Raw genomic sequence first — 23,339 nt, 5'->3', positions numbered from 1 at the left:
TCCGGCGGGGCTGCAGCTGGGTCCCTGCCCTAGAGAAGACAAGTCTGGTTTGTCTCTGTAGATGAAACAAGGTGGCAAGCTGCTGGGCCACCAGGCACGGACTTGTTTATGCAAGCGCTAAGACAGGGTGAGCCCTTCCAGCCTCCTCCACAGGTGCCAAGTTGTCTTTGTGCCTTTACTGGCTGCTCTGGTCACTCAGCCGCTGCTCATGGTCCCACCTGTTTGCCGGTGCTATTGGTACCGTGGCTCTAGGGTTTCAGAGGGGCTGGAAACTGAGTGCCATGGTGTTGCAGCAATGAGGATATTTACAGAGCCCTCGAAAGGAGGGTTAGGGGAGCACCTGGAGCCAGTGAGCACCCGGTGAATACATCCAAAGCAGCCCCCGAGCTCCCAGACTTCACCAGGGTGACACCCATGAGCCAAGCCCCGGGCAGAGCAAGGGCTGGGCACTGGGGCTGCCAGGATGGCAGGCAGAAAAGGGAGGTTTTGTCAGCACCGCACACAGTGTGGTTTCATCCTCACTGACCTCGGCGGACAAAGAACAAAAGGCGGCAGATGCCAAGGAGAAGGTTTTAGCTGCCTGTGGAGCCTTCCCGTTACGGCTGGCACGGCTGAGTAATGCTCAAAAAACCCAAGAGGCAAACAGTGATAGGGGCTGTTTATCTTTTTATTATAAATTTAGTATGAATGACCAATGGAAAAGTCACAATGGAGTACCAAGAACATTTTATCAAAATTTTAGCAGCATTTAAACAGTAATATATTCCCAACCTCCTCTGGGCACCCCTTGCCCTTTGCTTCCCCACCCACAAAACAGTAACCTTCACCCAAATGTGCTTTCCAAAGCCGTGCAGGGGATGTAGCTAGCCATTTCCCCCTGAGCTGCCGTGAAAAAATTTCATCCCAAATGCTGGTTACCATGCAACCGCCATCCATGCACAGCCAGGCTCCCGTCCCACCCCTGCAGCACAGCGGGAAGCTGCTGAGCTGTAGCGCGGGATGGGACTCGCCAACGGGACCCAGCATCTGCTCGCATCCTTGCCATGCTCCTGACATGCCAGCCCTTGTGCGGGTCAGCACTCCCACGGGCGCCCACACCTTCAACCACACCACCAGGGCTAAGCCCGTTCCCTACCCGCTGCTGCCCTTCGGTTCTGTACGGGGGGGTGCAACGCACCCCACAGTCCGGCTCCTGTACCTGAGAGTGTGTGGTTGTGGCTGGATGGACAGAAAACGAGGAGACTGACGGTCCGTTCTCCTGCTGGAATTGATAGCAGGGCAACCGGGAGCGGAGACTTGAAGGGGAAAGGTAGAAGGTGAGCAGTGACGTACTTCAAATTCAACCCACAAAATGAAGTCAGTCTAATATCAGCTAATGTGGAGAACTGTGGTCTGCCTACTAAGTAACGAGAACTAACTTTTTTGTGCGTGCTTTTTTTTTTTTTAAAGTTACAATAAGACATGAACAGTACTAATCCCAGCCTCGCTGGCGGGAGCTTGGTGAAAACAACATTGAGTTAGAGGTGGGGAAACACAACACACACTCACACGTGTAGACAACGACATAGTATCGGCAAGCTATTCCCCTGCTTCTTTGGTACTTCCTAAACTTTCTTATCCAAAATATATAAGGGAAATGCACCATTTAAAAGTTACTGTTTGTAAGTATTTACACAGCCATAACCATCATGCTATGATACACAAAGATCAATATGATATGAACAAAGTTATTTTATGAAAAGCACTTCTGCACATTTTTATTTTGTTCCAGTATCTTAATAGCTTTAAAAAAATTCATGTGTTATGCAGTCCTGTACCTCGCTTCTTCTTATATCAAATGGACAAGAAACATTTCCTAATCCATACTCTTCTTCAAAAGATTAAAAAATTGCCACCAAAATGATACACTATGTACAAATTTTACTTAATATTAAATTCTAGGCAATTATTTTCACCCCACTGATAATATAACTTAGGTATTGTTACCTACTATATGCATATATATTTCTTTAATATATAAGAAATGGCACCACATCACCATGTCACCAATATGACACATTGTTATGTACAGTAGATAAGAAGTTAGATATGGAAGATGGATCCTCTCTGACTGGTTCTTTCATGGGAACGCTTCTCCCCTGGGTAGTAGCTTGGCCATTTCCCCTTTTCCCAGCGGGGGAGGCTCCTCAGATGTAAGGCAGGATCCCGTACATCAGCAGTGCCATCACTCCAGCGCTGAACAAGCCAGCTACCGGCACAGTCACAAACCATGCCAGGAAGATGTTGCGGAAAAGGCGCCAGTCGACAGCTTTCTTGGAGCGGATCCAGCCGACGGCCACCACGGAGCCGACCTTGGGAGTGTGGGGAAGAGAGAGGGAGACGAGATGTGAGGGGTAGGTCCAAGCAACAGTAACATGCCCACGGCCACACCAATGCCAGTCAGCTGATACCAGCTGATAACAAATGTTCTGAGATAAAGGATCCCCTGATGATACTGATGGCTCTGTTCTGGTGGGGTCACAGGAGGGCGACGCTTCCAGGGTGCTTTAACCTTTATTTTGCAACGATCTCCTGCTTTTCCACAGGCCTCGGGGGCAGCCAAAGGAGAATAAATGTTTGTGGGTTTTTCCCTGCCCTGCTAGCTCCCAGATCGGCCATGAGTGCAACCGAGGCAGCCCTCCACCTGCCCGGCACCTGGCTTAGTCTGTAGGGAAGAGGGCAAGCATCCACGGAGTCTGGCCAGGCTTTGGTCTAAATGATAAAAACCCTGGGGAAGTTGTTTTTGAGGCTCTGCTGGAGAGTGTGGCATGGGGCCAGCTGCGATAGCTAGTATGGTTCCTGTCCCACTTGCCTGTTTGTTCTCTTGCTGGTTTGGGATGTCCTGCCTGTTCACCCAAGCAGCTGCTGAACTTCTGCAGCTTATAGTCTCACATATGGAGCTGACTCCAAACCGCACCTATGTATTTCAATACTGTGGGCTATAAACAGCAATGGCAATGTAAGCAGCTAAGCTCACCCTGGAACAGTGATGGTAACTTGGCAGGGGGCAGACAGACCATGCAAGGTTAGATCCAGTACAGCTGCCTACATCAAACTCACCAGCCCAAGCCTTCTGAGAAAAAACAGCCCTTCTGGACCACCCAGCCAAGCAAAGCACCCAGAGCTAAAATCCTCCTTGTGGAAAAAGACATCAGCCTGATGCTATGGGGCATGCAAACTGCATGGACATCAAGAAGCCTGGCTTCAGGTGGGCAATGGATAAACCACCAAAATATCCTTCAAAGGCACTGCTGCCAGGGCAGCTGGGTAGGTCAGTGTTTTTGAAGACAAACACGCTGTGGCATGGGCAAAGCTACAACCTTTTCTTCCTTCAAATGTATTTTCAGTTAATGAGCTTGGCTATAAACCCAGCAGATATATATATTTTTTTTTTTAAGAAGGAAACTGGACTGAGAAAAACATTTCCAGTACAAAATGATGCAAAAACTTCAAAAACGCTGCATTCTTACTGCCCTGGAAGTGGCCCTCCATGCTGTTAATGACAATGTGTAAATCAGTGAAAGTCTATTCAAAGCATATGGTAAAACAGCTAGAAATGTGGATGGAATACCCTGTTTTGAAGAAACTTCCAAGACACACCTGGGCTTGTGCTCCCTGAAATGCCATCCCTGCCTCCTCTTCCCTGCTTCTTTTCTTAATTAGGGTATCAGTCCCTACCTGTAGATTAGAAGATGGGCTGCTCCCCATGTGTGGTGCCAGGAAAATGATAAATGCTGGGAGGACAAGGAAGCAGGGAGAGATAGGACAGGCATATTGAATCTGCATCTTTCATTAACACCTATTTAACTTCTAACTACTGCTTTTTGCAGAAACAGTTATTTGTGGAAGACCCCGTAACTCTAGGGAAATAAGACTCTGAAAAACACCTGTGACAGAACAAGGGAAAGCTAAACTTGATACTCTAGGACTGAAAAGACCTCCCTCTAAAGCTTGACCCAATAAGGGAATCTGATACTACTTAATCTGAATATCCCTAGCGTGGGCAATACGCTATTCTGTATTCAGGAGCTGTAAGTGTATTTAGGAGGTGCCCAGCTAAGAGGAATCCTACAATTCTGACTATATCAAAGCATTACCCTGAGGAAACTTTGTTTTTCAGCAGCTCAGGTGTTAGGCTCTGCTTTACATTTTGCACATCCTTAGCATCCACCTGTCATGCTTGCAACAAAAAGCATTGCTTTTTGAGCTAGCCTGCAGCCTACGTATGACAGTCTCTGAGTCCTTCCTGAAATTTAAAAGGTATCAGCAATGATGGCATTGGTAATCTGTTTTAAACATTATTAAAGTTTAGTTTATTAATAGTGATTTTGATGGACTACAGGTTAGGAGAGTAGCTAAAACTTGGGTGTAGGGACACTACACCGTCTGAAGAATTTCAGATGGTATCTACTTTGAGATTGGTTTGAAACCAGTGCAGTTTGCCTTCAGTATGCTCTGCTCAAAGCATTACAGAAATACTTTTGGCTCTCTTGTTCCTGTGCAATGGCACATCAGAATAACACACAGGACATGATAATTCTGTCACAGCAACACAGAATATTTTTCAAAACCCCAAAATCGTAATAGCAAAACCGAACTGATAAGTATGACCTCAGCAAAGTTGCTTTTGCACAGAAAAAGCATTTAACTCCTGCACTTTGATTTTATCCGTAAGCGAGCACGTTCAATCTGTTAGAGCCGAGAAATGCCTGTTTATTTCTACATCTTGTATCTTAGAATAAATAGCAGGCAGTGTGTGTAAGATTCAATACGACCATTTGCCTACCTGGGCAGCAGAAAGGCAAGATACGCATTCACACCACACCAGCTTTTCAGTGCTAATTCCCAAAGGAGGTTGGAAGGGTGCAGGCAGAGCGATGTGGCTACCATGTTCAGACTCACATATCCCTTTGGAGGATCAAAAGGTTAGGTCTTTCCCTCAGGCCCTCTTGGAGGCTTTCAGGGGAACTTTCCTCTCCCCTTTGACTTGTGGCGGGGATGATGATGCGGTTCAGGCTCTCAGCAGGCACTGAGCGTGGAAAAGCTGCTGGGCTGCAGATTTAGGACAGGCATGTTGGGTGGTGGCCACCTCATGTAGACCAAACCCTCTGATTTAGGACCCAGTGCAACTCCTGATGTGAGAGGGTGTGACAGATTTTTCTCAGAAGATAATGCTTCCTGCTACCAGTCTCCAGTTTGCCACCCCATCTGCTCCAAGACCTGAAAACTGCCACTCAGAGTTTTCCTTCATACTTGGTCTCCACTTTTCATTATAGTCTATTGTTTCACCTCAAACAGGTCTCCCTCTACCCAAGATGTTTCACGCTGCTCCTTCTTTGCCATCGGTTTATCTAGTTGCTGCACGCTCAGTTGACTGACACCCCTTCAGTAAGGCTCCCACTTTAGCAAATGCTATTCTGCTGTAGAGCAAATATTGGGGAAAGGAATACTTCCCACTCGCTGATGCCAGAGGCTTAGCACCAGGCTCGCCCTGAATCCGTTTTCTTTTTGATTTCAAGGGCAAAATAATTTTTCTGCTGATTTTTAAGGTGGTGTTTCTGCCTCAATGGCTGACAGCACTTTCAGAGAGGCATTCTCCCATGGAGTAAATGATACGTAACAGTTCTTTTATTCCTTCACTGGACCCTTGGAGGAAACAAGGAATGCATCTGTTACAAGTGTTTGCTGTATCTTGTGTTGATCGCTTAGAATCTTTCAACTCATGATCTCATTATGCTGAAACACAGAGTCGGTTATAATAATGTGACATCCTGGAACGGTCTAACCTTATTGCGATGGGGATCTTCCTATTAAGAATGATCCATCTAATGAGATGCAGCAAACTACAGGGGAGCAGATACGGACTAACCACATCAACTGCTTTTATGGAAGTGTTTTTTGAAAAGAATTAGTTTGCTCTGCAGTTAGAAAAGACCAAGCTTTTAACTGCATTGAGTCAATGAATACCTCCTAATGCTGCCCTCTCATTAACTTATGGCTTCCAAGACATTTTCTTTTTAAATTCAGCCCATTTGTCTGCACCCAAGTGTATTTTCTCTTTTACAATGAGTGGCTAGAAGTGATTCATGCATGCAACTGGGATAATCAAAGCTGTATTATTCTCTCTGGCAGATTCTTAATCATGCATTTGATATACCAGTCAGCTTAAAGGGAGGTGGTTTCAGGCTAGCATTTTTAGAACTGGATCATGTTGTTATTATTTTTCCCCTCCCTGCTTGATTCAGAGGCACCAGAGTTTGGCCAACACCAGGCAATCTGAACAGCCTTTCAGAGCAGCTCAGTCTTGGCTGCTTCTCAAAGAACTCTACACCAGAAGAAAGAGATGATTTTGCAGTAGAGGAAGGCTTTCTGAAGAAATGGTTTTCAGCAGAAAAAGGCTGAATGAACCAACTTGGGGCATTTTGCAGCATCGATGTGTGGATTTCATTGACTCTTTCACTGGAAACCAGGTCAATGTCACAGGCAAGGATGCCTGGCTTCTGGCCAGCCCGCCTGCCACGCTGTGGAGCAGTTAGTCCTGAAAACCTGCCTGCCTCAGCCAGAGCTGGAAGGGCTCCAAGGTCCCCAGGGTGCAGCAGTGAATCCTACAGGATCTGGCTCTTGTAGGGCTTGGTGGTATGTCCCGAAGCAGAGGGGCTTTGCTGCTCTGCGGTCTCTGATTTCAGAGGGGCTTTCCCATGCCCTGCCAGAGGGTGAGGGATACAGACAGCTCTGCATGTCCAAGAGCTTGGGAGTCCATGGGGAAGCAAAGAAAGATGGGGTATTTGGCTGAGGAATTTCCTGGGGAACGAAATTCCAAATTCCCACTATGTTATTCCAACAGTGTAAATGTCCACATGCTCCCTGTTGCCTACAAACAATGTAAATGTCTTCTCACACAGCGTATATATGACACAATCAAATTCTGCTCATTACCCAGCTTACGTATGTACTTCAAACTGGTCTTTTTTAAAAAAAAAAACAAACCAACAACCTTGTTCAAATTAAAAGGGCCAGATTCTGTATTATAATGCACAAAAGTGAGGACAAGTTGGTTTAAAAGAAGAGAGACATTAAAATATTAGCTTAAGATGTAGCAGTGTTTTTCATACAGGTGGCTCTGAAATACACGTAACCGGGATCACACAAACCATGAGTCTACATTATTTTAATAGGTCTATATTAGTTCAACATGATCACATAAGGGTGAAAGACGTTCCAGACTTTTGTGCAATTACTTATAACGCTGACTTTGCTTAGCCATACAAGCTTTAAAAGCGGTTCTTGTTATTTTGCGATCACTGCCTGCACGGCACATCGCATAGTGAAGGCAATCTGCAACGATCAGTATCTCTTGTATTTTGTTATGGTTTGTCCTAGCGATGTGATTTACTGATGTGATCACTGCAAACTCCAATACCTTGCAATGGGTGGAGCTTATTGGAATACCCACATTTGAGGCTACAAGTACCGTTAGCGCACACATTACTTCAATGCAAAATCCACTGTGAAGAAATAAAAAAAAAAAAAAAAAAGACAGATGGAAAACCTGTAGTAAAAGAGTTATATGCAGGAAATCCCATGCCATGCACTTATCAAGAAAGTGAAGTATAAATGATGAATGGTGCGCAGCCTCTGAACAAGGGAGAAATGCTACCCAACCAGGTTCAAATGGCACCGTCGGAGGAAACCAGGCTCTTCCCTGTAATCATTTGCTTTAAAATTGAAGTCATGTTTTTGCAAGTGCTGTTTTTCTTTAGCCACAGCTACAAGGCTCACGCTGTGCTTGATCTCAGCAACTTTACTGTGACAACTCCAATGAGGTTTTTTTGGAGCCTGATTATTTCCCAGTGTTGCTGGCACAGCTGAGACAGGCTGATGCACCTCCACCTAGCTGTCCTCCGTGACTGGCTGTTTTCCCCTCGCTGTGCCATTATCCGCTGGCTCGAGCGGCACGATTTTAAGATGAATAGTCCAGACTGCCTTGACTGCAGTCACTGGGCAAAGGCATACCTTGCAGTGTGTAGTACTGACAGGAAGTCCAACATTGGAAGCTACCACAACTGTGAACGCCGAAGCCAACTCAATAGTGAATCCACTGCGGGAAGCATAAGAAAACACTTCACAATCACTCTTTGCATCAGTCTGGACTGATACCATGCAGCGTGCCAAAGTCTTACCCGTTTCTTCTTTCGACTGTTTTATCTCCAACTGATTTTTGGCATAGGAATAAGTTAAGAGAACAAGGAAGGGCTGAATAATGGGAACGGCACAGGCTAGTCATCTGTAGTAACCCAGCTGCACGGCTCATTGCGTCAGGGACCTTTACTACTCTACGCTGCAGTGAATCATGCCTAATTAGTAATTCGGTTAAGCACCAGCAGAGGTCGAGTATGCATTAAGGATGAAAATTACTGTAATAAATACATATGGTTTTAATAGTCTGAAGGGCACTAGGAAAGCCACTGTAATCTTGCCATTTCCAAATGCACCTTCTGCCACACTAATTAGGTCATCAGCACAACACTCTGTTCACGTAGACTTCTACAGCTCCAATGCATTCAGTATTAGTTTACAAGGTTATCTTTTTTCCTTTCTTTCTTTCTCATTTCTTTTTCCTCTCCTTTTCCATTTTTTTCTTTCGTTTTTTAGAAAGACGGAGAAGTCAAAGCCAGGTTATCATCAAAATCAAAGCACAGCAAATCCAGCAGACAGCGTTACAAACAAAATCCTGGAGCAGCGATTTCTCAGATTGATTAACGCACAAAGTACACACAACTGTAATGACAACTGTGCACCTACCTTGATGGTGTGATTGGAGTGAGGTCTTTACCCATGGTCTGGATAACTCTTCTACCCCAGACCCAGAGACCCACACAGATCCCGACACCTCCATAGAACAGCAGCCAGATGGGAGTTGACGCTTCTTGCATTACACCACCTTGCTCATAGATAAGCCAGAGCGCGACAAGGGGACCAATTGCATTGCTGGAGAAACAGGAAAACATCATCCAAGTTACAAAAATGCAGATAGTTGCCTTGAAAGAAGTGTCTTACTTTCTGTGTGATTTTTCTTCATCGTGTGTGCAGCACTGCTCTGACTTGACCCTGCAGGCAACACCCTTCCTTGCTCAGAAAGGCTGTAGCAGGGGACTCTTATCATGTTGCTTTTTCATTTGTCACCTCATCACTGATAACTATAGTGAATGTTGAAAGGAATTTCTCTCTTACAAATGGTTTCCTGAAATGTCAGAGTTGGTAATACCTCATTATGTCTGTTCTGGGACAAAACCCAGTCTTTTCAGTACTGCGCTGAAATTACCTCGAAATTTACCAATTTAAGAGATCTGCATCTTTAAAATTCAAGTATTAAATTAGCTCTTTTTGTCAAAGAGGGAAATTAATGAACAAAATTACCATCATAGACAAGAAGATACAAACATAATCTAGTCTGAGAACCTGTAACGTTTGAAGATATGATCCGAATGCAGCCAGGAAGGTGACTTAGTCTTCTTCAAATGCATTGTAGAGCTAGTTGGACCAGCTCAGAGAGGACTCCTTGGTGATACACAGCTAGTGTAAGCCCTTTTTGCTACCCTGCTGCTGCTATCTAGAAAAACACTAAAAGTCAGCAACACTGAAGACCCCACTCCTAATGCAGGTCATTTGATATTGGTGGCTGGAGTCTCCAGTGCCTGGAGTGAGACTTCTGACTCTGTTTATTCTAAAAAGGCGTCAAGTTTCTAGACATGAGAGTTAGAAGAGAAACTTGAAAGCTAGTATCCAGTTACTTTAGATGCTTAAATACTAAAAAACAGGTAAGAACTTCTATATCCTTTTATCTTTTTCTTTTTTTTTTTTTAAGTTCTTTTACTAAAGTGAGTACCCGCTTGCCCTGCTGAGCAGCATTTATCCACCACCAAAAAAGCATAAGAGGCGCAACACTGCACTTACGTCTAAGTAATCATGAGGAAAGCAGAGCAAACCTGTCCAATGTCATTCAAAAAGTCTGAAAACCATCAGGAAGCTCCCCTCTTTGTAAACCGATAAGGAGCGCGGGTCGCAGCAAGCACTGCAGGCAGGACCGACAGCTATGCTTGCCCCTCAGCCAGGACCAGCTAAATTTAGTTCCTGGTCTCGCTCCAAAGCACACAGATGGAGTAACGGCCAGTTTTAACATCAAATGTTGTACAAACCAAGCCACCGTAACCAACAGTTAATAATTTACTTGAATCCCATCTTTACAAGATACAAGGTGCTAGGGGCTGAGTGCTAATCGCCAAGAGATGAGGGTCGTCAGCACTGCAAAGCTCGGTGCATCTGAGCAACACGAGACCCTCCTTCTTTCTTCTGGTCCTTAAGAAATCAAGCTCTAAACCCTGAGAAGCAGTCCTGGAGCAAAGTAACTAGGAACAAATTTTCCCTTGTAAACACACACACATACACCAACATTCAAGCTGTGAGGCAAACAAAAATATTTCAAAATGCTCTTCGATACAAAAAGGAATGAATAATTCTTATGGATTTTGAAAAAGAAGCTGGAAACAAATTAGTGAGCTAACATGGATAATAAAATCCAGTGAGTTTGAAGACAGTGGGTAGTATGATGAAGAACTAAATACACTTTAAGTAAAGAGTGATTTCCACTAGCAAAAATACTTTAAATTTCCGGTCCAATACTGTGCTTGAGTATGCGTTTGATTTATTGCATTTTTGCATGAGTGAAAGGATGCTATGTGAAAAGTCCTTAGTGCCTAAATGCAAGATTTATTTTACCTTCAAGGAAGAAGAGATTCTTGATCGAAGCATTTCTAATATTTTTAAGTCATCCTGCAACTTCTTTGCCAGGGTTTTCAGGTGTGGATTAAATTACTTGCACATTTAAATGCCTTGTTGTGTATAGAAAAGGAACGGTAATTCACTGTACCTTCAACTGATGGATGCAGAAGGATGGCTAAAGGCAACTAAAACGTTGATCAGATGAATAAAGGGAAAACTGAACATCCCTTCTTATAGTGCTGTACGACACAGGGACAACCTCCCTGTTGAAAGTAACAGGTAAATTTGGAGCGAGCTCAGGCTCTGATTCCTGACTGTTCTGAAGAGATTATGGATGGATATTTGTCAGTCCTAATGTAAATGGGAAGACAGAAAAGGGTTCAAAAACTACAGCAGCAAACTATGCTCTTTTGTACCAAAATCCAGTTTTAATTATTTGCAAATGCTACACCTCTGTGAATCAACTAAGCTTAATCCTTGAAGAAAAGGTTATTTTCTTATTTGTGGCAACGGAAGGCAAGGCAAAACTCTGCTGATTTATGCTCAGCCTTGGAGGATCCGCATGGCTGATGCTGCCCAACAGATCAGAAGAGACAACACTGATGCCCAAGGAGGCAGCACTTCTGATACCTTCCCTGCAGGAAAAGAAAGCAGAGGAGCACAGGATCCATATATGCTTGGAAAGTCAAAAAGGTAATTAACTGCATTTTCATTTGGGGGTATCTACACCATTGGTTATCCATACCAGGCAGACATTTCTCCTCTCCCTGTAAACCACGTTCAATATGACTTCAACATTCAGCTCCGAGGGACAACGGCATCTCCCAGCCTGAATACCTGCAAGTGGCTACCAGCAGCCAGCAAACCGGCAGTGGCATGCAGCCGGTGGCTCTGATCTACCACCATCATGGCTCTTCAGAGGGCTCCTTCAGCTTCTGGATTTGTTCAGTAGGTCCAGTCCCAGGGGCTTGTGGTATCAATGCTTCCTATGCCAATGAAGAACAGCTTTAGAAGCCGCCGCTAGGCCTGTGCCACCACAAAACTACCAAAAGCTCACAATGAACGCATCTGACTCATGAACTGCAAAGAGTAGGATCTTGGTACTGCACACATCAGCTTCGAGACGTTACCACGAGCATGTGCAATCAACTGTCCTTGGGACTAGGCAGAGTTCATCAGCAGAAGACAACCAGTCCCAACAGGAGAGTAAGAGAGAAACAACACATCAAAAGAAACCCCTCATTGTTAGGTAAAAGACTTTGCTTTGAGACCTTCTGTGGTTATAAGATGTCTCCTACAGCTGAGTGACTAAGCAGATGAACCATGAGGACGTTGGCTAGAGTGGGATGTGGCTTTCACAGTATTTCCCACCAGTTCTATCTCATTTGACTGAAGACATGATTAGCAGGAAAGCAGACCTCAAATCTTCCATGCATTTGGCTAGGACTCATTTCACAAGTCTATTTTCAAGGAGTGCTCTTACTCTCCCACGCAGCTCTCTTACTTGCCTTAACCACCTCTCCTTTGTGCTGGAGCTCCAAGTCTTATTCGTGGTAGTTAAAAGGGAGAAGAAAAAAGCCTGAGGTGGTCATTCAGGGGTTCTGATCCACTAACCGCATCTATCTATGTGTAAAACTGTCACTATGCTCCTCGGTAACTGAAGTGCTTTCGAGGATGTTACTGTATTATTTAGCTATTGGGTTTAAAGGCCAAGATAAGCTACTTCTGTCATGGTATTACTTTGGTTTTGTACACCTCGTATTTTTTTTCCACTGAAAACAAGACAGCGGACATTATGAGTCAACTTTGGGATGAGTTTATAAAATGTGATGGCATAAGAAGCCTAACTCGCGAGTCTACCTCTCGTGAAGTGTAGTCTCCATGTCCAGTATTTTTCAGTAGGCTCCACCAGCCCCGGTTACTTACAGGGCACAGGACGCTGGAGCAGGGGAGGCATGCAGGGGCTGTTTGCCTTCGCTGGAGGTGTGATACAGGATTAAATGCCATCTACAGTAACGCTCGTACTTGCAGACGCGTGTCATGGTGGTTCAGCGAAGTGCTGCTGAGTGTTTCTGAAGTGCTGCCTGACCCTCATGATGATTTCGCTAGCTCTCTCGACTAACATGAATTGGCATGACTTCTCTTTTTCTGCTTGCTTGTGCCAGTTGAGAATCTGTCCTGCACCATTTATAAAGCTGTTGTGAAAGATAGCATTTGACAGTGAATCTGTACTATAAATAGAGTTGGCTTCTCCTCTCCCCTGTGAGACAGATAGTATTACCAACCTAAAAAAACCCACATTCAGCTAGCATGAGACAGGCTTAGAAATTACAGTTTCCCATGCACACACACACAAGCAGAAATTTTTAGGTATCTCTGGGTCACAAGTCCAGGTCCTTCTCTGGAAGAACAAGGACTACGGGTTTTTTGTTTGTTTATTTTTAGTAAAAAATAGGGATTTTTTCAGTAATGGAAGGATGCCATCAGCTGCATGCTCTATTGCTAAATCCCATCAAACTTGTCATAATATTTCCTAAACTAGCAACATTGCTATTACCTCGCTACTCCTTATTTGAGGGGAGCAGTGTGTTGCTCAAAAAGACAATCTAATCGCATTTGAATGCTAAGCTCTGAATAATCTTTCCATTATAATCCATAAACTACAGACTACTTGATGACCATGCTTTGATTCTCTGCTACCTGAAAAAGGCAGATTGTTTCAGCCACTTTTTCTAGTTGGGTGACAGAAGTTTGACACATACATTATCACTGATTAAAACTGAATGACGAGTACAACACCCATACGAGAAATCTATATTAGGCTTCCAATATTATAAATACAGTTACAAAACCCCCAGACATTTCACTGTTTCCCAAACCAGTTTTTCACAAATGAACTTCCCACGGGGAAAATGAGTGGGATGGTATTACTGAGTATGCTGCAGTTATGCCTGGAGACAGCACTCAGTTGAGTAAGGGCACAAGAAAGATCGCCCTGTATTTACCAACAGGAAAAAAATTATGTCTTAATCTCCAGAGATCTCAGATTATTCAGAGTTTTATCCTAGCTCCAATAATCAGACAGTTTTGAAATAGTACACATATCACAGTGCAATAAAAGTGTGTCACAGCTGTGCCCAGTGAAGTGCAAGCTCCGGGTGCGTTAATGAGTCAGGAGGGCGACGTATTTCTTCCTGCAACGCATCACTGCGTACTGTAAATGCTGGCCCTAAACCCCCAACTCCCTGGACCCTGGAGGGTTGCTTTCATCCTCCCCCCTCGCTCACCAACACCAGCCTTCCCCCAGCAAGCCCTGTCATGGGCCCTGCTCACAGCAGGATGGGGAGGGATTCTCGTGTCCACCCAAGCCCCCTGCTCCTTGCTGCTCTCCTCCAGCTTGCCTGCGTGGCCCAACCAAGATGCCATGTAGCTGCACAATTACGGACACAAGTGAAGATTCATATCTACTCAGGACACGGGCTGCACTTTCAGGATGGACTGCTATTAAAAAGGGAAGAAATCAGATTTCAGGCTGTTCTCAGTGATCATAATGGACAGATTAGCTTCCTAAATATTCTAAGTGATCTTGACTGCAGCTGTCAGGGAGGACATAAGAAACACTCACTTCGTAATCAAGCCTTCTTACAGCTCCTTTAGACTCCTTATTTAGCCAGGAGACTGAATCCCACTAAGCTCTCAGTATGCACTGAGATACTGGCAACGTTCTGCCCCTTCCCTCCTTTAATCCCATTGCATTTACTTTAGCAGGAGGGGAAAAGGTGAATCCCACGGCTGTTTGTGTGTGCTGACCCAAAACTCCAGTGAAGTCTGTAGACAGGTGAAAGAAGAGGTTTCCTCTCCCTGTATGTTGGGTAAGCAGGTACTTCCTAGTTACACTTGTGTTGCTTTGCTTAGCAAATGTTCCCTATCTGGCAGCAGTTCAACTGAGAGAATATGTAGAAATACATAAAACACACTAAACATTTTTGCTATAGCTATGAAATAGTTTTAAATCCTGTCTTCAGTAATGTAGCCTATATCTTTTGGATAATAAAAGAGCCACTCTATCAAGCTTGTGCCATCAATCAATATGGCCTTCCCCACAGACTCTAACACGAATGACCCCTTTTTCCTATAATATTGAAGTACGATTACGCAAGGGTAGTCCTGAAGTCCTCCACATGAAATTTAATTAGAGCAGCCACGTTCAAACAATTTATGCAGCAAAACTGACATCCCACACGCAACCATGAAATGTCTGCAAGCAGGTTTCTCCCCCCTACAGCACGTACCAGCTGAACCTTGGTACTGCCTGTACCTTGGTGGGCACAAACATGGACAGGTGGCATGGTCTGCGGTCACCCTGTTCTGTGTGAGCATCAGGGCTCCTGCCACCATCACGATAATAAACCACCTTCCTCCATGGCTGGAATCCATGAGCTGAGTGTAGATGCCTGCTCACACAGGCCAAGGCACATGGCTCCTTCTGTCATCCCCAGGGTTTCTCCTGTGACAGCAGGAATGATGGCCTGAGGCAGAGAGGGAGGGGTAGGAAGGGGCAGAAGAGGCTACCCATTTATAGGAGAAGGAATCTGTATGAGAGAAAAACTAAGCACATGCACAGACAGGTGTGCAGGAGCACAAGTCTCACGCTTTTTCACAGCACAAACAGCAGATTTTAATCAGCAAACCTCACATCAACCTACAGCATCTTTCCGTTTAACAAGCTCCAGAGTCCACCGCTTGAGTCAACAAAAGCGTCTTCTCATTTGTTTGGATGGGCTGCGGCCCGGTGCACCATTTGCTCATAGCTTTCTCATTCCCAAACCCTGTAGCAAAGCAGCCACAGCCACCGTTGTGCTGAGCACAGGAGATAGCTATGGGATTAGCAGTCCTCTCTAGCCATTTCCAAAACAGCCTGCCCAATTGCCCTCATTCTTGGGAGCTAGGTAATTCAGACATTCTTCCAGACTTTGAAACGCAGCATAAACCCCACAGCTTCAGCACCTCTCCCGCTACCTGCATTTATACAGGTAGGCTGCTGCGGCTGCAGCGCTGAGCTCTAGTCATCACAATTCCTGCTGAACCAACCTATATTTACAGAAAATAAGCTCAGTCCAACTCAACTAACAGGCGCATATAATCCCCACCAGCCAACAAAGCCCAGCCTCTCGGACTCTCTGGAAAGCTGGCTCTGAACAAGCATTAGGAAGCTGGCAGTGCTCCTTGTGTCACGCTCCTGGCCCAGGTCTTTTTTTCCATCCTGCCCTTTTTATTCTCCTGTTGCCCTTGCAATGACCTGACGTGCTCCCTTTGTGCTCGGGTGCTGAGCCAGTGGGACCTGCTCACTTGGCGCCGCTAATTAAGTTCAACAACAACATTTTTTTCAGCGGTTCTGTCCCAACACATTTAGTCAGGATTTTAAATTCTTTAGATTTCATTCAGCCCATGTGCATGATGGTGTCACAAGGCTCTCGGCCCGGCTTAGTTAGTCCCAGCTCTGGAAGGGCTCCAGCATCCTTGACACAGCGTATAAACTCTGTGGCAGGGGGGCAGGAGGGGATGGTCTGAACAAAACAGCCACCCAAATAAAGAGTTACCATGACTCCCTGTTTCTTTTAACACACAACTGCCCCAGCCAGGATTCCTGCTGATGTCAGCCTAAACATGAGCCCTGACTGCTGCAAACATCAGCTCCTACAGCACAGACGGCCGGTATCTCTATGATGCTAAAAAGCATCACCTTGGAAGAAACTGGGGGCCTAGCTACCCTTATAATGAGTTTGTTCTGTAGGCAAAGGCAAAAGACTCGTTTAACTCTTCTAGGTCCTGGGGAAAAGCCTGGGCAATGAAACAAGGGAGATCTCTGTATGAGCTTTTGCCCACTGAAGTGCTATCCAAACTATTATGGGGCACTCCTGCTCCATAAAGTGTTTCTGAGATGCATCCTGGTTCAGTCCGTACCACATGCTTCATGCTTAAATATCCTCTAAAACAGGTCAACCATTTAACTACCTGCACTTCTTAATTTTTACACTAGCTCTTAGTTTTTCTCTCTTCACTCCTTTTTATCTACCTGCACTTCTTAATTGTTACACTAGCTTTTAATTTTTCTCTCTTCACTCCTCTTACCTGCTCCTGTCCCTTCAAGGGATATCAGCAAAAAGCCTGATGGAAAATAAATAGAAAACGTAGGACAAGGGTGAGTTCCAGGACGGGGAAAGAGAATGTAGGAGACCAATGCAAAGAAAAAGATATGGACAACGGAGGTGCTGCCTTAAATATTTAAGTGAGAAGCTTAAAACCAAATGCTTTTTTGGGAAAGTGGGATTTTAACAACAGGATTTGAAGCTGAGAAAAAAAATAAAGAAGCAGCTTGAGAGCAGCACCTAAAATGAAGAGAAGGAATGTGAACGAAGGAGGGAGATGAAAAGATAGCAACCTTCAGTGGAAGACGGTTTGCCAACGCTTGCTTTCTTACAGAAGTGTGGACAGAAAGCTGCGCTACTAGCTAGTTTCTACTGCATTATTTTTAAAACAACACACTGCCTTTCAAGCTCTGCAGATCTTTATGTGACGTGTGGAGGAGCCAAGAGCCCAGTAAGAAGTCTTCTGCTCTGCTAGACAGACTGGCAAAATGTCTCTGCTACATAATCCACAGGATAGATATTTGCATTCCCAGATATCTATCTATTATCTACTCAACCTTTTTGGCATACAAAGGGGTCTTTAATTTTTATTTCTTAGCTGGAACTCAGTACAGCTGCAAGGATGGGTTCCTATCCAATCCTACTCCTAGCTTTGACAAAGCAAAGATAACTTGTCCTTTAGTTTTGCAATTACATTAATTCAGCTTAACAAGAGATTGGAATAAACAGCATTTAACAAAAATGCATGCTTCCTGGCAAATTTGGTAGGATCACTCACGGAAGTATAGATCTGCAAAACACTAAAAAAATATTAGTTTTCAAGAAAGGATATTGCCAAGGCAACAAGCCAGTCCAAATGTAGAATTCTGCAGGAATTATGCTATATGATGCAACAAAGCATACTGCACAGAAGCCTAAACCTTGTCTTTCATCCTGGTCAGCTCCTATCAACACCAAATCTGATTTCTGAACTGACTGCACCCTTACAGATCATTTCTAACAAACTTTACTACCCTTGCCTTCTACAGAAAAGGCAAGCGACTGTAAGTCCTTGAGGAGTATGTACAGGCACCACCTACGGGGGTGGGCTGTGAACTTTCTGCAATGGTGTTTCCGAGGGCACATTACAAGAAGTACCAGTGGTGTTTGTCCTTATTCCTACGCTCCCCTTGGCACTTGCTGCTGGCCGCTTGCAGAGCACGGGTACTTGTCTTTGCTCTTGCCCAGTGTGGTCAGAGCAGAGGTCCTGATCAATGAAGACCATCTGAGAGCAAAGAAAGCTGCACTGCTGCCGTCTGATCCTGAGGATGATGGGACCCTGGACTCCTTCCCAGAGCTAGATCCCTGCAGATATGAAGGGAGTAAGAACAAGAGTGAGGACAGAAAGCTCTGTTCCAAATTCCCAGGATGCTGGATGGATGGGGAGGGAAGACACATGTTTCTAAGTGTTTTCAAGATGAGCTGCAAGTTAAATTGGGTGGCTGACAAGGGTTAGGGACAACAACTGTCCTCCTTGCTGAGCGGAGCAGCATTTGCCCGGATGCCTAAGGAGGACTAGGAAAGTTAGGAACGCTGCAAAGCCCCACTGCAAATGCTGAAACCAACACCAGCAAGGCATGGCTAACAGGGCGAGGGCTTAGCAGGAACGGGGCTCAGTACAGCCCCAGCTACAACCCAAGTAAGGATTGCTGCTTCGACAAGCAGCTTCTGAGCGTATTCCTCAGGGGACCATATCACGATACAGGAAAGAGTGCCTACTGAATACCAAGCTGATGGCTCCAGGCCTAGGGATGAGGCAGTCCAGCCAAATCCTAAAGGAAAAACGTGCAATGTTCCCAGGGACAGAGCAAAACCACACAAACTGCTCTTCAGTGACATGCCACTGAGATGGTGAGGTGCAACAAGGCCTTGCAGATGAAGCAATGTTATAAGCAGGTGAGCAATACGAATGCAGATGAGGAAGGTGTAAAATGTTCCATCCTGAGCCTACATCCTACGCCCTTTGGTCAAAAGTCTTGTACTTGGTGGAATAAAGCAGGGCTGAGCTTTCAAAGGGAAACAGGTCGGCAGATGAGTGACGAGATGCTATGAGACACACAGGGGTCTGACCAGATGGTGGAGGGCAAAGAGGTGCAGAAAAACATTTCTGAGACCAACTCTGAGATTCTGTCAGCTGCCCGAGTCAATATGAACATGAGATAAAGACTCCTGGAGGACAATCCTTTTCCATTATTCCTGGGAAATGATATTAATGTTACAGGATTTAAGGACAGACACACTTAAGCCAAATGACTGAAGGATGAACTCACTGGCTTCTTCCACACTCAAGGAGCAACTCAAAAGCGACAGCAGCTCTGGATAAAACCCCTGCCAAGGAGTATTGCTGTATTGGGCCTGGCTGAGCCCCACAGCAGCCCTCCCAGCACTGTGCTGGTGTTGGTAGCTGGAAAGGTCGTGATAACACACCAGTGCTCTGGCCACTGCTGAGCAGCGCTGCAGCATCAAGGCTGGCTCTCCAACACGCCCCTCGCCTCTCCAGTAGGGTGGGGGTGGGCAAGATCTTGGGAGGGGACATCGCCAGGACAGCTGACCCAAACTGACCAAAGGGACATTCCATACCGTATGACGTCTGCTCAGATGTAAAAGCTAAGAGAAAGGAGGAGGAAGGGAGGAAGGGGTGGGGTGGGACGGACGGACAGCACTCATTATTTATGACATTTATCTTCTGGAGCCATCACTACACATACCGAAGCCCAGCTTCCCAGGAAGTGGCTGAACATTGCCTGCGGATGGGAAGTAGGGAATAACACCTCTTTTTTCCCTTTGCTTCCACACGTGCAACTTTTGCTGTTTCTTCATTAAACTGCCTTTACCTTGACCCGTCAGATTTTTTTCCACCTTATTTTCTCCCACCCTGCTGTATTGAGAAGGGGAGTGATAGAGTGGCTTGGTGGGCACCTGGCATCCAGCCAAGGTCAACCCACCACTACTGTGTACCAGAACTATGCCAGGAGATGGGGAGCTTCTTAAATGAATGCGAGGAGATGAGCCCTAGGCCATGTCCCCTCTCTGCACGGGGTACAGGAACATGCCCAGAGCTCCTTGGGCATTGCTCCCTTTATTTGTTAAGGGAACTGTGGCAACTGGAGAAGCTGTATGTGCAGTTTATGAACTTCAGTAGGACTTTGATGCTAAGGCTTGTTAGATTTTCTAGGCTATTTAGTAATACATTGCCTCACACGGTCCTAGACCCCTGGAAAACTCCAAGCAAAAGATTCAGCAAAGGGGAATCTCTAAGGGCTGCAGCAATCAAAACGATGATGTTCTTTGCACACCTGTTTTCACAATGTGATAATCTAGTGACAAAATTGTCTAAACCTCTCATTTACTGATGGTCTCCAATCATGCAGTTAAAATTGAACGCAAAATCTGTGGGGCTGGGATTGTCCTATTCGCTTGTACATTGTTTGCCATGACAGGGGGGGTTCTCTCAATGCCTCAAAGCTTGCCAGAATTAAACCTGAATTAAATTAATTACTGCACAATTATTTAGCAGCAAATAAAAAAGATGCTCCCATTGAGAAGCAAATAAACCATAGACTGAGCAGCCCAACTCCTGGAAAGCACCAGGGACATCAGTGTCAAAAGCTTTGCAAAACACAGCCCTGACAATCATCTGCCTGCAGAAAGAAAAACGCTTTCCAATCGGCCATGTTGGCAAACCTTGGTCCAAGCACTGAAGTCATGAAATAGCTGGTTTGTGAGATCTCATCCTCTTACCTGACATCATTACCTCCATGGGCAAAGGATCCAAAGCAGGCTGTTAAGATCTGGAGGAAGTGGAAAAGTAGATGGACCTGAGACGTATCTTTCTCTTCCTTATCCTCTTCCACAGGATCAACTGGGGGCCGGTTAGAATCTGCAAGTTCAGAAGCCAACTTCATTTCCACGCCACCTTCTTCCGCCTCGATCTCTGCCTCGGCCACTGCATTGCAGTAGCTGGAGTAGCTGTCATAGCGAACCCGCTTCTTGGAGTAGGAAACAGTGTCTCCCACTAACTTCTCACTGTCCTCTGGAGTTGATGTGTCCGCTGCCTTAAAGGAGGAATGCACGGGCATGCCACAAATAGCAGCTGTGTAACAAGTGTAACTGTTGTTGCGTCGTAACAGTTTGTAGTTGTTTTCTTGCGCAGGCCTCTCATCGGCGGCCCTGTCCAGGTGTATTTTGTGGAGCAAGTCTTTGTATAAACCTGAGTCCTTGTGCACAGTGTGATAAACATGGCCGTCGCTCCTCACCTGGCCATCGAAGCTGAAGGTGCCATTGGTAACAGGCGATTTCACAGAAGTGTGTGTCATTGAAAATGCTCTTCCTAAAAAGGCAGAAACTTAAGACGGTTTATTTCTACGAAATGGAGTACAGAAGCCCTCTCTCTCCCACTTCGTGAGACAATAAAAGGGCAGCAATACGAGAGTACAGGACAAAGAAGATTAGTTTGCAATATATGCAGTGAATAAGCCAAGATCCCATTCACCACCAGATAAGCTCTCTCATCTTCTGCGCAAAAAGAGCTTTGTTCCAGTGCTGGGTCTGCCCCAAACATGCTGTATGACCTGCAGCACGTCACTTGGGATCGGCTGTTCAAGAGTGATACTTGAAGGCTAATGCCTCAGGTTCTTTGAAAAAGTAATTTCTATAAAATTCCTTTCTTGTACAAAAACCTCTACTTTTTCTGAGGTTTTGTCTGTGTCTCTGTTGAATAGGCATAATAAGAATTTCTGGAAAGGTGTTTTACTGTAATTTATACTGAATATGAGGTCACCTTTTGAAAGTATTGAAATAAATATTTTTTGAGACACACATAACTTTTTTTAAAAAATTAAAAATTCTCAAAAAATGGAAAGCAAAAAAATTCACGTTCTGAAGAAATAAATCCTCAGCTTTTCCAGTATTTTATATATTTTATTTCTATGAACGTGGTGATAGTTATTCCCACTGTGTACATTTAACATTACCATGTGCTGTAGGACACACGAAAAAGCTACAGCAATATTTCTGAAGACACTCTCTTTTTTATTTCCTGACTTCCTCGATTTCCACTGTGAGACATTCAGAATTGCTTTTAGCTATTTTTAAACTGGAAGCACACACTCAAAGGGCTTCACGTCACTACTTACTTGATTTTGTAAGAATCAGTTGAATATATCAGGTATTTATTAACCAAATTATAGGGCTGTGTAGATGTTAGCGAAGTGATATCAAAGTCAGCAGACCTCTAAGTGTGTAGAGGCGTGATCCCATCACATGGGAGAAGAAAAAGAGCTTTATGCATGCAAGCCTACTTCTTATAAATATACATTCAGAAAACAATGTGCGAGATTTTTCTAGGGGACACACTCCAAACGGTCATACATTTGTCTGCTAAAGCCCAAATCTTTTCATCTCCTGTGGTAGTATGCTAATCATCTTTATGCCAAATTTAACCTTCATACATCAGCAATTTGTGTTCTCTGTGTTTTTCCGCTGCTTAAAAGGATGGAAACACCATTAAGGATACAAAGTAAAGCAAAACAGAAAGTAATTTTTGTTTCCAGCTGTTTCTAAAATTGAAATACAGCCCCAAAAATGTAATTGTTTTTAAGTCCTCTCCAGAAAACATTACTTGTAAATAAGCATCTTTCCCAACAAGTGCTGAAGATGGATTAGAGCTGGAAATCCCAAACACTAACTTAGCATTTACAACAGAGACCTACTTGCAGTTAAGAAACCCTATCAAAACAGGGAGAAGATAAACCCTCTTAGTTCTTACCGTATGGTACACGTGGATGATTTCCATTTGCAATAGTATCTGATGCCCCAGCAGCTTCTGCTACGGAGCCAGTAAGGGGAATTGTGCTCTCATCAGATGCTTTGGCACCAGGAAGCTCTTTAAAGACTGGTGTTTCTTCGTCTTGAATTTTATCAAGACTTTCATCAGATATTCTTGACAGTGCAGCATCTTTCTTTAACCGGCCTAAGGAAATAACAGTACTGTAATTTTCAACCCAGTCTATCCATCTTGCTGCTTGCGTTTCCATGGTTTGCATCAACAACATAGATCAACGTGGATACAATAACCTGGCTCCGTTTCATACACGTTCTTTACCTAATTCTAAGACTTTAATCTGAGAAAATTCTAGAGCATCTTAGTTTCATCCTACAAAATTGACTGAAGTAGGTAACTGAAGTAAAACACAGAGCTGCTCATTTATTAATGAAAACTGAAACTTTTATCTGCGTTTTAAACACAGTATTTGTTGAGAGTAGCAAAATAAACCACTGTAAAGCTACAAGCTGTGATCAGCCCAACTTACTGTAAAGAAGTCACTTAAGAGA

At 44.6% G+C, this 23,339-nt stretch overlaps 1 protein-coding gene across 5 annotated transcripts in view; it reads right to left on the bottom strand.

The window, feature by feature from the left end:
- Window positions 1-649: 649 nt before the first annotated feature.
- The window catches only part of SLC20A2 (solute carrier family 20 member 2), a 59,084-nt gene continuing 36,394 nt past the window's right edge, over window positions 650-23,339 (bottom strand). For 3 of the 5 annotated variants that reach the window (XM_055797300.1, XM_055797299.1, XM_055797301.1), the window contains 5 exons: window positions 22,774-22,977; window positions 20,748-21,336; window positions 8,842-9,027; window positions 8,053-8,137; window positions 650-2,351 (listed from right to left, as the gene is read on the bottom strand). In XM_055797300.1, the coding sequence (XP_055653275.1) occupies window positions 2,187-2,351; window positions 8,053-8,137; window positions 8,842-9,027; window positions 20,748-21,336; window positions 22,774-22,977 (1,229 nt within the window). In that variant the 3' untranslated portion in view covers window positions 650-2,186. Of the gene's footprint in view, window positions 2,352-7,459; window positions 7,545-8,052; window positions 8,138-8,841; window positions 9,028-20,747; window positions 21,337-22,773; window positions 22,978-23,339 lie in introns of all 5 variants that reach the window. The other 2 variants (XR_008746036.1, XM_055797302.1) reach the window with 2 other exon arrangements.

The sequence above is a fragment of the Falco peregrinus genome, chromosome 2 (genome assembly GCF_023634155.1).
Source record: "Falco peregrinus isolate bFalPer1 chromosome 2, bFalPer1.pri, whole genome shotgun sequence".
NCBI classification, from domain to species: domain Eukaryota; kingdom Metazoa; phylum Chordata; class Aves; order Falconiformes; family Falconidae; genus Falco; species Falco peregrinus.
This window is presented reverse-complemented; position numbering and strand designations above follow the sequence as displayed.